A 13,410-nucleotide genomic window follows, 5' to 3' on the forward strand; every position below is an offset into this window, starting at 1 on the left:
AGAAAAGCAATCATATTATCACTGATAAGCAACCAATTAGAAGCGTGATAGAAAATCAACCAGTGTTATGAATTTATTGTCATACATCCTATGATTTTAGCTTTTTTTAAATGTAAGTAAATTGATTGTTATATATCTCGCGGTTCTATTGTTCAATGTGATGGTGAAATAGATTGGGGATATTAATTGGTAGAATTCAAGTTAGAATGGTTGGAAGTGGAGAAATGCATCAAGCTTGTTGGCTGTGACAAAGAAAGCACCCTCAAACTAAGAAAAAATATTAATAAATGGCGGTGAGACTGCAGCTTTTGTGGAGAAGATATGTGGCCTTAAAAAGGAAGAAGCATAAATTTAAGCGTTGCAAGTGTGCATGATAGAGTGTAGGTGTGTAGTGAAGTGAGTGACTTCAATTCTAGAGAACAGACGCTGAAGATAAGGCGAAGCATCTAGAATTAGACGTAGCTCCAGTGACAGATAGCGCATCTGGTGGAGTAGAGATATGTTAGGAGAGTACAAGTGTTCGGCAACATAAACGTCGGTCCTTCCGATGACCAAATCAAGAGAGTAATATATATTAAATTTGGACTATGGTTAAGAAAATTAGAGGTAGACCTAAAAAACTGAGTTATAAAATATATGGAAATGAGCCTTCTTTATTTAGATTTAAAAAAAAAAATCTCTTAATAGGATACAATGGAAAAAAACAAAGAATTTCTCTAGCCACCTCTGTAATTAGATAATGGTTTGATGGTATTGTTATTGTTGTATAATTGGTTGTATTATGCATTCATGTCATGGGCTAGTCTTTGCTGTTTTATAATTGACATGTACTTTGATTAGGCTTCTCGATTGCATAGAAGGATTTAATGTAATTATTTAATTCCCTATATGTATTGACGTTTGTACATTAAAAAAAAAACTAAAACTACGCATCTTTTCTATGTAAACATTTTAAAAAAAATGTTATTAGTGATCATCAATTAGTATATTCTACAAAAATAGATTATTTCCTTATTTGTGTATGATTATAAAATTTTTAGTCTTTCAACTACAAGAGTTCATGGTAAAACCCTTCTGACAATGACAAAAAGGAAGAATTAAAATTGATAGTAAATAAGCATCTATGATGTTGGTAAGAGCTTGCTCCTAGGAAGGTTATCAATTAATTCTATCATTCATGAGGGAGAGTAGATTTACTTTGTCATTTTTTACACCTTTGTACCAACATCAATTACTCGTCGGTATATAGAAGAACATTGGTAAAGTATTGTATCATATTTTTGTAATTTGATCGACTCGCACTATTGTTTGATAACAATTGTTAATTAGTAATCATATAATGTTTGTTAATATTTGAATATATTAAATAATAAAGGAACATTATGAAAGTAAGGAGACCTTAGCCAAACTGCTTGCAACCTGGAAAGTAGATTGAAATGAAGAATTCTAGCATGATTCAAAATTGTAACAGTTAAAATCCACGTTCAAGCAAATAAATCCAACAGCAATAGTGCATGATCTTGTGGGATGCATGACTTCACGACAAACTCTTTCCATGTTCGGGAAAGCTGATTTAGAAAGAATTCTATTAGAGTTATTTTGTAATTATTTGTTATATGTATTAAGATTTTCTTGTTAGATCTATAATAAAGAAGAAATCATGTAATAAAGCAAAGCCTTTTCTCTCAATCCTCTTGTTTTTAACATGGTATCAAGAGCCAATGGGCTTCAATGCCATTGAAGAACGATTGGATAAATCGTCGGAGTAGAAAAAGAAAGAAGAAGACGAAGAGATCGAAGGACACCTGCATCAGCTATAGGACGTGCGTGAAGAAGGCGTGCTTGCTTGCGACTTGAAGGGGCAGAAATCTTGCAAGAAGGAGGCCCATGCCATAGTTTGCTGCCTACTCTCCTACGCGAAACCCTCCGAGAAAACAAAGAGGAAGCGTGGAAATAGAGGAGTCAATTAGGGCAACGGGTCGGGTTTAGGTTCAAACCAGAGTTGACCCGAATTTAAAACAGGTTCAACCGACCCGACCCCGTTTTTTGCAAACGGGTCAAAAATATTTCAACCCAAACCAGATCCGCGCGAGTTACCGTTGACGATGACTCGAACCTAAATTTAGGAGATTGCCTACAGAAGCGTGAGCTGAGCTCTCCGTCCTACTTCAAGTTCCTTATACAAAGCCGGCAACGAATAAGCGGCAGCGACGGCGCAGCGGGCCGAAGTCCGCGAGTGCAAGCGAGGCTATCAGCGAGTGTGGGTGGAGTTCCCGCGACCTGCAAGTACGGGCAACGGGGAGGAGTCTGTGGAAGCAACGCGAAAGGCGGTTTGGGAATGCGCGAGGCAGACAGGGAACGGAGTCTGTAAATGCAGTGCGAACATCGAAATGGACACCGACTTTCGTCATTGTTTAGTTGATTTCCGAGTTTTCGGTCAACGCTGAACCCGACCCATTTCTTGAAATAGGGCAAAATCCGAGCCAACCCGACCATGTTGCTATCTAGGTCAATCCGAATACGAATTTTTTGAGATCGGGCTATAATCGGGTTTTCGAGTCATATCAAAAAAAATTGACACCCCTAGCACGGAAGTCGCAACGGGAAGCTTGCCTTACGAAGGGTCAATGGGATCGTTGTGTCCAGTTTATTAAACTCAGCCATCAGTAAGTTCAAATCCCAAATCTTCACACGAGAAAACAATGAAATCTGGAATTCACTTGATGATGCTCTGAAAATAGTTGGCAAGGAACGTTCTCTTGTGCAATCCTGTAGAGAAAAGAGCCCAACTCAAAACCTGAAATTAAGTTTCAGATTTTGGTGTGTAGAGGGAGGGGAGTTTTGGAGAGAAAAAAAAACAAGAACAAGGGGAAATAGGGAGTTCGGCCAGCAGCAGGGAGGATAGGAATAGGAAATGTGAGATGGAGGGAGAGGCGGGTGACAGGGAAAGGAGACTATTAGGAAATAATTTAGAGCCAAGATATGAATGAAAATTTCGGTCAGGTAGAGTTAAGGAATGGAATGTAATTATTTCCAAATGAGGGTACTTAGAATTAGGAAACAATTAAATGGAAACTGCCTGGGGCTATTGAAGAGGGGGGCCGGCGGCAAGATCATGGGGATTGGGATTGGGATTGGGTGTCATGTATACAAGCTTGCTTAAATTGGATTGGAACTTAGGAGGAAAGTATTTTAATTGACTCTATTTAAATTTGAATTCAATTAAGAGTCAAGTTAAATACTTTCCAAATAGAATGATAAAATTAGGAAAAAATTCAAATTTCAAATTAGTTGAATTTGAAATTTTGAAACTCTTCCCAAAATTAATAGCATCAATCAAATCCCTTAATGAAGCATAAAGGAGAGGGGACCACCAGGGGACCAGCGCAAGGTGAAGGGGAAGGGGTTTTGGGGAGAGTGTAATGAGAGTATTTTAAAGCTTTTTAATTTGGTTTAACGAGTTAGGAAAGTAATGAAATAAATCCAATTTGAATTTAAAATTCAAATTGTAATTTAAATTAAGTACTTTCTAAATTAAGCAAACTAAATTAGGAAATAAATTTTGAATTTCAAAATTTAAATAATTTGAATTTCAAATTAAGTCCAAATGTCATTCACCCCAAATTAGGAAACTCAAGAAGAAAGAGGGATGGGTGAGGCCGGCGAACTAGGGAGTCATGGCCGGCGGTTTGGAAGGAAATCTTCGAGTGAGGTGGCCGACGGCTTATGGTGGAAATGGAGACGACGATGGTAGATGAGGTACAGGAAGAAGATAAACGACTAGAAAAACAAGAATGAATAAAAACAAGAGATAAAACGAAAGATAAAAAGAGATAAAACCCGCGAGCTTTGGACTCTTCCGAAGACTGACGGGTTAACTTTTGCCCTTCTCCAAGGGACTTCAGTCACAAGCCCAGACCCATCATGCGGCTGGTGAAAACTCTAATTCCTTCCCATAGGATCTCCATATCGTCCTCTCAAAGAACACAAGTGTTGAACACAAATTTTTAAATCAATAATTCATCCCTATTACAATAACTTAAGGCCCTATATATAGGCACAAACATAAGAAAACTCAAATACAAGATTGCCCCTTTAGGCCACACCATCAACTAGGGGTAAAATCGGAAATACATTAAATAAGAACTAAAATTCAGAAAAATAACTCATAATTGAAGATTTAAATTATAGTCGTCGATTTGCGATGCCTCCTGTGATAGATGCGCCATTCGTACCGATGTCCGTATCATTCTCCCCAGGTGGGAGAATACTCGACTCTGTCGAGTAAGCATCACAATTGCTCATGTACAACTCTGGATTGTTATTTGGAAACATAGTTTCTTTATCCGAAAGGGACAATAACCCAACGGCCCTTTTGCAAAGATTTTCAAACAACCCCGTTACCCACAAGGAAACTTGCTTATTGGCACTGTAGCTCGCCATTACTTAACCATAGTCAGGGCTCACCTTCCAAGCTGTCGCACTTCTTTTCGCCTGCAGGAACTGTTCTTCACTCTCATAGATGGCTTCACTAGCAATAGGAGAAATATTGAGTTCTATGGATGACATTTCCAAAGCTTCATCAACATTTCCGTTATAAGAGTTTAACTGTGGGTCAAAAAAGAAACCTTTACTTCTGTAGGAGTTGTAATTGAATCAAACCAAATCTCTCTCTGCCATTATTTGCAGTCACGCATTCTCCTTGTCAACCATTTTCATCTTCTTCTTCATGTTCTTCCTAATCACCTTATATTTCTCTTTGATTTGCACAAGTGAGTGGAATTGAAAGCTTCATTGGCCTCCATCCATTTGTCAACTCTATCCACTATTTATCTATTTCTTAGTGCCACTTTTTTATCCTTTGATGAAGGGGATCTTGAAGGTGTGTAACGCGGTGGGTCAGTCCTACCTCGCTCTAGGTTATCGAATCGTTCGATTGTGAACGGTGGAGGTTGGCTAAGTCCGCTTGATTCTCTTGAGATGTTGACTAATGGCGCCCAGTTGACCTACCACCCAGTCTAGAGTCCTTCCAAGTTGATCCGAGTCCATGCTCTGATACCAAACTGATGTAGAACGGGTAAGGAGGCTCTGCTAGGGAGAAGGGCTCTTAAATGAAGGAAGAGAAGGAGTTTCTCTTGAGTTGGTGAAAAGATGATGAGCCAACACTCAAAGAAAATCTCTGAAATAAATTTCAGATTTTTGATGTCTGAGAGACTAATTGAGAGAGGCAACCCAAGGGGAGGTCTTTGGAGAATTTCAGCCAGATCGTACGGTCAAATCCCAATAAACTCCCAATGAGAACAAATGAAATCTGGGGATTGGATGGATTATTGATATTAAAAATTTGTGTTCAACACTTGTGTTCTTTTGAGAGGACGATAGTGAGATTCCTATGGGAAGGAATTAGAGTTTTCACCAGCCGCATGATGGGTCTGGGCTTGTGACTTGAAGTCCCTTGGAGAAGGGCAAAAGTATAACCCGTCAGTCTTCGGAAGAGTCCAAAGCTCGCGGTTTTTATCTTCTTTTTATCTTTCGTTTTATCTCTTGTTTTTATTCATTCTTGTTGTTTCTAGTCGTTTATCTTCTTCCTGTACCTTCATCTACCATCGTCGTCTCCATTTCCACCATAAGCCGTCGGCCACCTCACTCGAAGATTCTTCCAAACCGCCGGCCATGGCTCCCTAGTCGCCGGCCTCACCCATCCCTCTTTCTTCTTGAGTTTCCTAATTTGGGGTGAATGACATTTGGACTTAATTTGAAATTCAAATTATCTAAATTTGAAATTCAAAATTTATTTCCTAATTTAGTTTGCTTAATTTAGGAAAGTACTTAATTTAAATCAATTTGAATTTTAAATTCAAATTGGATTTATTTCGTTACTTTCCTAACTCGTTAAACCAAATTAAAAAGCTTTAAATACTCTCATTACACTCTCCCCAAAACCCCTTCCCCTTCACCTTGCCGCTGGTCCCCCCTGGTGGTCCCCTCTCCTTTAATGCTTCATTAAGGGATTTGATTGCATGCTATTAATTTTGGGAAGAGTTTCAAAATTTCAAATTCAACTAATTTGAAATTTGAATTCTTTCCTAATTTATCATTCTATTTTTGGAAAGTTTCTAACTTGACTCTTAATTGAATTCAAATTTAAATAGAGTCAATTAAATACTTTCCTCCTAAGTTCCAATCCAATTTAAGCAAGCTTGTATACATGACACCCAATCCCAATCCCAATCCCCCATGATCTTGCCGCCGCCCCCCTCTTCAATAGCCCAGCAGTTTCCATTTAATTGTTTCCTAATTCTAAGTACCTCATTTGGAAATAATTACAATTCCTTTAACTCTTACCTGACCGAAAATTTCATTCATATCTTGGCTCTAAATTATTTCCTAATAGTCTCCTTTCCCTGTCACCCGCCTCTCCCCTCCATCTCACATTTCCTATCCTATCCTCCCTGCTGCTAGCCGAACTCCCCTATTCCCCTTGTTCTTGGTTTTTTTTTCTCTCCAAACTCCCTCCCCTCTACACACCAAAATCTGAAACTTATTTCAGGTTTTGAGTTGGGCTCTTTTCTCTACAGGATTGCACAAGAGAACGTCTCCCTTGCCAACTATTTTCAGGAGCATCATCAAGTGAATTTCAGATTTCATTGTTTCTCGTTGTGAAGATTTGGGATTTGAACTTACTGCTGGCTGAATTTCTCCAAAGTCCTCCGCTTGGGTTGCCTCTCTCAATTAGTTTCTCAGACATCAGAAATCTGAAATTTATTTCAGATTTTCTTTGAATGTTGGCTCTCATCTTTTCACCAACTCAAGAGAAACTCCTTTCTCTTCCTTCATCTCAAGAGACCTTCTCTCTAGTAGAGCCTCCTACCCGTCTACATCATAGGGATTTTTTAGGGTCCTCATATATCACTATGAATAAGATAGAAAAAAGTATCAGATCTATCATTTTTATTTGGAAAATAAGTTATTTTATGCTTGGCTAACTCACTAAGTTTACAGTGAAAAAGTTCATTTTTTAATTTTTGAAAAAATTTTGAATACACATGTTTTAGCATATCAAAAGACGGATGTTCTAATCAATAATGATGAAGCCAGATAGTAGGTTTCCTATCAACTAGGGATAACATGGAGTAACTTTTTCTAGATTTATTCAGTTCTTCTAGGTAGTACAATCCAACTTTCTCTTTAGCAATAAAGGCCAATATATATATATAATCCTTTTTCTTTTCGGTTTAATAAACTGGACCACACGATCCCATTGACCCTTCGTAGCAAGCTCCCGTTGCGACTTCCGTGCTAGCGGTGTCAATTTTTGATATGACTCGAAACCCGATTATACCCGATCTCAAAAAATTCGTGTTCGGATTGACCTAGATAGCAAATGAGTCGGGGTTGGGTTCGGATTTTTGCCCTATTTCAAGAAATGGGTCGGGTTCAGGTTGACCCGAAAACTCGAAATCAACTAAACAATGACCCGAAAGTCGGTGTCCATTTCTGATGTTCGCCTGCATTTACAGACTCCGTTCCCTGTCTGCACTCGCGATTCCCAAACCGCCTTTCGCCGTTGCTTCCACAGACTCCTCCCGTTGCCCGTACTTGCAGTCGCGGACTCCACCCACACTCGCTGATAGCCTTCGCTTACACTCGCGGACTTCGCCCGCTGCGCCGTCGCTGTCGCTACTTCGTTGCCGGCTTTGTATAGGAACTTGAAGTAGGACGGGAGCTCAGCTCACGCTTCTGTAGCCAAATCTCCTAAATTTAGGTCGAGTCATGTCAACCGGCAACTCGCGCGGATCTGGTTTGGGTTGAAATATTTGACCCGTTTGCAAAAACGGGTCGGGTTCGGGTTGATCTGTTTAAATTCGGGTCAACTCTGGTTCGACCTAAACCCGACCCGTTGACCCTAATTGACACCTCTATTCCACGCTTCCTCTTTGTTTTCTCCGAGGGTTTCGCGTAGGAGAGTAGGCAGCAACTATGGCATGGGGCCTTCTTCTGCAAGATTCTGCCCCTCAAGTCGCAAGCAAGCACCCTTCTTCCGCACGTCCTATACGTCGTGATGCGGGTGTCCTTCGATCTCTTCGTCTTCTTCTTCTTTTTCTACTCCGACGATTTACAATCGTTCTTCAATGGCAATGAAGCCCATTGGCTCTGATACCATGTTAAAAACAAGAGGTTTGAGAAGAAAAGGCTTGCTTTATTACATGATTTCTTCTTTATTTATAGATCTATACAAGAAATCTTAATACATAAACAAATAATTACAAAATAACTCTAATAGAATCCTTTCTAAATCAGCTTCCCGAACATGGAAAGAGTTTTGTCGTGAGTCATGCATCCCAGAGATCATGCACTATTGCTGTTGGATCTTATTTGCATTGAACAGTTGGATTTTAACTGTTACAATTTTGAATCATGCTAAATTCTTCATTTTCAACTACTTTCCAGGTTGCAAGCCAGTTTGGCTAAGGTTCATCTTCTTCATAATGTCTCCTTTATTATTTAATATATCAAATATTTAACAAATCATTATATGATACTAATTAAAATTTGTTATCAACAATAGGTGGCGAGTCGATCAATTACAAAAATATGATACAATACTTTACCAATGTTCTTCTATATGACGACGAGTAATTGATGTTGGTACAAAGGTGTTAAAAAAATGAACAAAGTAAATCTAACTCTCCCTCATTAGATGAATAGAATAAATATGATAACCTTCCTAGGAGCAGACATCTACCAACATCATAGATGCTATTTACTATCATTTTAATTCTTCCTTTTTGTCATTGTCAGAAGGGTTTACCATGAACTCTTGTAGTTGATAATACTAAAAAATTTTATAATCATACATCAAATAAGGAATAATCTAATTGGTAGAATATACTAATATTGATACCACTAATAACATTTTTTTAAATGTTTACATAGAAAAGATGCTAGTTTTAGTTTTTTTTTTAATACAAACGTCAATACATAAATGGGAATTAAATAATTACATTAAATTCTTCTCATGCAATCGAGAAGCCTAATCAAAGTACATGTCAAATTATAGCAAGCAAGACTAGCCATGACATGAATGCATAATACAACCAATTATACAACAATAACAATACCATCAAACCATTATCTAATTACATGAGGTTGGCTAGATGAATTCTTTTTTTTTCCATTGTATCCTATTAAGAATTTTTTTTTTTAAAATCTAATAAAGAAAGGCCATTTCCATATATTTTATAACTCAGTTTTTTTAGGTCTACCTCTAATTTTCTTAACATAGTCCAAATTTAATATATATACTCTCTTGATTTGGTCATCGGAAGACCGACGTTTATGTTGCCAAACCATCTAAAATGACTCTCTCTAATCTTATCTGTCACTGGAGCTACTCTAATCTTTTTATATATATACTTATTTCACATCCTGTTTCTAAGAGTGAAGTCACTCATCCATCTAAGCATCTCTATCCATGCAACACTTAACTTAATTTTATGCTTCTCTTTTAATGGCCAACATTCTTCTCCACAAAGCATTGCAGGTCTCACCGCCATCTTATATAATTTTTTTCTTAAGTTTGAGGGGTGCTTTTTTGTCACACAACAAGCTTGATGCATTTCTCCACTTCAACCATCTAACTTGAATTCTACCAATAATATCCCCATCTATTTCACCATCACATTGAACAATAGACCCGAGATAATACAATCAATTATACTTACATAAAAAAAGCTAAAATCAAGGATTTATGACAATAAATTCATAACACTGTTGATTTTCTATCACGCTTCTAATTAGGTTGCTTATAAGTGTAAATATGATTGCTTTTCTTAAACAAGGTAGAGAAGGGTCATAATACATAACCAAGTTAGATTAATTGAATTCCCAACATAAACGGAAGTTAGATTACTTCATGTGCATCACTTGGTTTCTTGAACTAATCTAAAGCTTTATGGAAAGCAAACTAGGGAAAATGTTATTCTATATGAACCCTTTATGATACCAAAAAGTCAAATACTAATATCATGAGAATAATTGAATTCCCAATATAAACACTAATCATGCTGAAGTATTTATATCAATTAATCAAAATTGGCAGGCATACAATTGGAGGATATTTTTATCTATCAATCACATATAGTTGGCATACAGTTATGATGATAATACATGCGAACATTGAGTATGTTACTGAGAGTAAAACATCATGCAGCATGAAATAAGTGTATTTTCAACATGGAATATGGCCATTCTAAGTCATTAATTTCTTTGAAAATGGAACATAATTAGTAGTCATTCCAAAGTATTAAATATGCCAAAAATTAATTATGCTACTTCATTTTCATGGTTACCCTGCAAACCCAGTTTTTTGTCATACCTTTTTGAGAATTTGCAAGCACCATGGGGCCCTTTGGATGCTTGACTAGGGCTCCTATGGAGAGCTGGTAGACCTTCGGGGCCTTCACAGCAGAGCCCTGCATTGGGTACCCATACCATGTACCCACCCATACCCAATGGCTATGGGTGGGTATGGGTACGCCCATAGCCTTGTGGGTTGGTATGGGTGGGTACTCAACATTGGAGGATAAATCGATTTACATTGCTAATCACCGTATATCATATATTACTGCAATCCTTAAACACGCTATGACTACGATAAATTCTGATATGCAACTTGAAAGTTGGCAATCAAAGCAAAGGACAACAAGCTTCAAGGCCATCAGTTCGTGGCAGACTGCGTTCAAAAAGCATGGAAAATGGGTGGCTATAGGTGGGTACGGAATTCCGGAAGTCACCATGGGTGGGCGAAGCCTGTCCAAGTAAAGCATGGATTGGGTACCCAACCAGGACCCCATGTAGGGCTTTGCTTCACAGGGGCTGGTTTATTGGAAAGTTTGTACAGTAATTGTTTTTTTATCATATAAAGTTTTAGTTAATAAATAAGATATTCAATCCTAAACAAATGATATGTCTGAAAAATAGTTCGTTTAGATATATATAATAATTAACTTATATTTAACTCCTCTGCAATTAATTATATTTGTTACCAAACAACTTAAACTATGCCCATGAACTTGAATTTCCAGTTGTAGTCTTTAAAAGGATGAATTATCTAATTTGAAGCTTATTCCAGGCTAAAAGATTATCAAGCTAGCTTTGCTGAGGGATCTTCATCTTGATGGTTACTCCTTTATTAATTAAGCTAAAAAATACTTAGTAAATCATTAGATGACATCAAAGATGATTTGTTATTATTAGATCATTGATGAACTGCTCATAAACATTTTATAAAATGCTTAGGTAATGAGATAGATAGGATCTTGAGTGAAATAATTCTTAAATGTCGATTAAAGTGGAATAGCCGTGATATCTTATTCAATTGAATGTTTTACAAAATATATAATTATCAATATACATTAGCTTATTTGAAGTTGATTATCTCGGAAAAAAATATATTATTATATCCTTTAACAAAAATTGACTGGAAGAGTAATTCTTTAAACTTTTTATCAAAATTTGAGGGTTTCTTTTGTGTAGGCTTGAGCTTTGGCGTGACAAACATATTGAATTCTTGACAAGAGGACTTAATCAACTGGGGCCAACATACCGTGTCTTAGATGCCAAGTAAGATATTGGTTTTTAAAATCTTATATTAGTTCTTCTTGATGGCTGTCTTTTTTGGTTGCATGAGCTGCAGTCGGCCTTGGTTGTGTTACTGGATTATTCATTCTATGGCTTTATTGAGGGAATCACTTGATATAGAGCTTGAGAATAATGCTGTGGACTTTTTATCTCGATGCAAGGTATAAATTTTTGAAACCACTCATCCTATACAATGAATATCTTCTTGTTTGATGCTTCTTTTGTATGCTTCTATCAATATAGTTCTATACAATTTCAATCTAATAACCATATGGTCTCTTGTAGGAATTTGAGAATTAGTGACTGTTTGGTAGCTAGTTGTTTTATGTTAGTCCTGCTATTGTCTTAATATGTTAATATATTTCTGTTATTATGCTATTATGCTAATAACTTTCTCTATTTATTGAAGAGGTATGACACGTCAATAAGGGGATGGGGGTGGCATAAATTTGTTCTTTTAAAAATTTTTAAGTAAATAAAAATACAACATAATAAAAGAAATATGCAATGCAAATAAATTTTGCAAGTAGATAACAGACTATGATATTTATGTGGTTTACCCAACTCTTAAACCACATTTGTGCCTAGCCCTTTCCTTGGAATAAGATTCCACTACCCCGTGCTTGCAACTATACGATCCACTTCTTTGCTCCTCATGCTAATGGTACACCCCATTAACTTTCCTTTCGGGCAAGCTCATGCTTTTTTGAAGGCTTAGCAAATGAATATAAAAGGAAATTCCAAATATTGTGCTAAATTATTCTAACAAAATCAACTTGAAACAAAACTAAACTCAATCTTATAATCAACTTGGATTGCTTATACAACTCCACTATGTCCTGCAAATGTCATGGCTTTGAGTTCTTAAGCTTTAAGTATTTCAGCCTTTCAGAAATGATTGGAGAACTTTTACCAAAAAAGAGTTTGGGGGAAATTTAGGAATTTTGGATTTCTTTTCTTCAAAAACATTTGCTTGTTCTCTACATAATTTTGAGGTATATATAGGCTTTATGTCCCCTTAAAAGGTATTAGAAAACCATTAAAATTCCCCGCATATCTGCCTTTCCAAAAGCTTCCATTGTATGACCATTAAAAAATTAAATATGGTGAAATTTTGTTTTTCTGCAATTTGATAAATATGTGAAATATGCATATAATATAATATATCATTTTGCATGCAAAATTATTTTTGATTTAATGGAAACAAAATCAAAAGCTACTTTTGCTTGTATAAGATAATTATATGTTTAATCTTAAAATAAATTTAATTAGAAATTGATTGACAACAAATAAGCAATGTATTGATCAAAATGGCACTTGAATTTTCTTGAAGGTTTATTTGGCTAGTTCTCAAGATATTTAAAATATTAAAAAAATTGTGTAATTTAAGATACATAGTAAATTGATTTTCCCATAAGAGCTTAAGCCAAAGGTGTAATCAAATTGTATCACTATTATAAGCAACTTTTGACTTTAATGACCATTATAAACAACCTATTATATTACTATTATATGCAATATATTAATCGCTTTCTTTCGTAAAATGTTTAATGAGGCATACTAAAAATACAAAATTTATGACAAGGAGTTTTATGCCATGTTTTGTGCCTTGGTGCATTAGAACCATTAGGGGTGTCAATATATTACCCTACCCGCCAACTCGACTCGAACCCGATCCGAAAACTCCGGGTTTGAGTTGACCTGTTTAATAAACGAGTCGGGTTTGAGTTGTTCCGCTAACCAATTTTTAACCCGAAAATTACCAAT

General features: G+C 36.4%; 1 protein-coding gene across 2 annotated transcripts in view; it reads left to right on the forward strand.

Moving 5' to 3' along the window:
* Positions 1 to 13,410, forward strand: part of LOC110110255 (protein farnesyltransferase subunit beta-like) — a 72,855-nt gene that overhangs the window by 20,110 nt on the left and 39,335 nt on the right. For both annotated transcript variants that reach the window (XM_028697955.1, XM_028697956.1), the window contains exons 2-3: positions 11,539 to 11,625; positions 11,699 to 11,804. In XM_028697955.1, coding sequence (XP_028553788.1) covers positions 11,539 to 11,625; positions 11,699 to 11,804 — 193 coding nt within the window. The remainder of the gene's footprint in view (positions 1 to 11,538; positions 11,626 to 11,698; positions 11,805 to 13,410) is intronic.

The sequence above is a fragment of the Dendrobium catenatum genome, unplaced genomic scaffold (genome assembly GCF_001605985.2).
Source record: "Dendrobium catenatum unplaced genomic scaffold, ASM160598v2 fragScaff_scaffold_1022, whole genome shotgun sequence".
NCBI classification, from domain to species: domain Eukaryota; kingdom Viridiplantae; phylum Streptophyta; class Magnoliopsida; order Asparagales; family Orchidaceae; genus Dendrobium; species Dendrobium catenatum.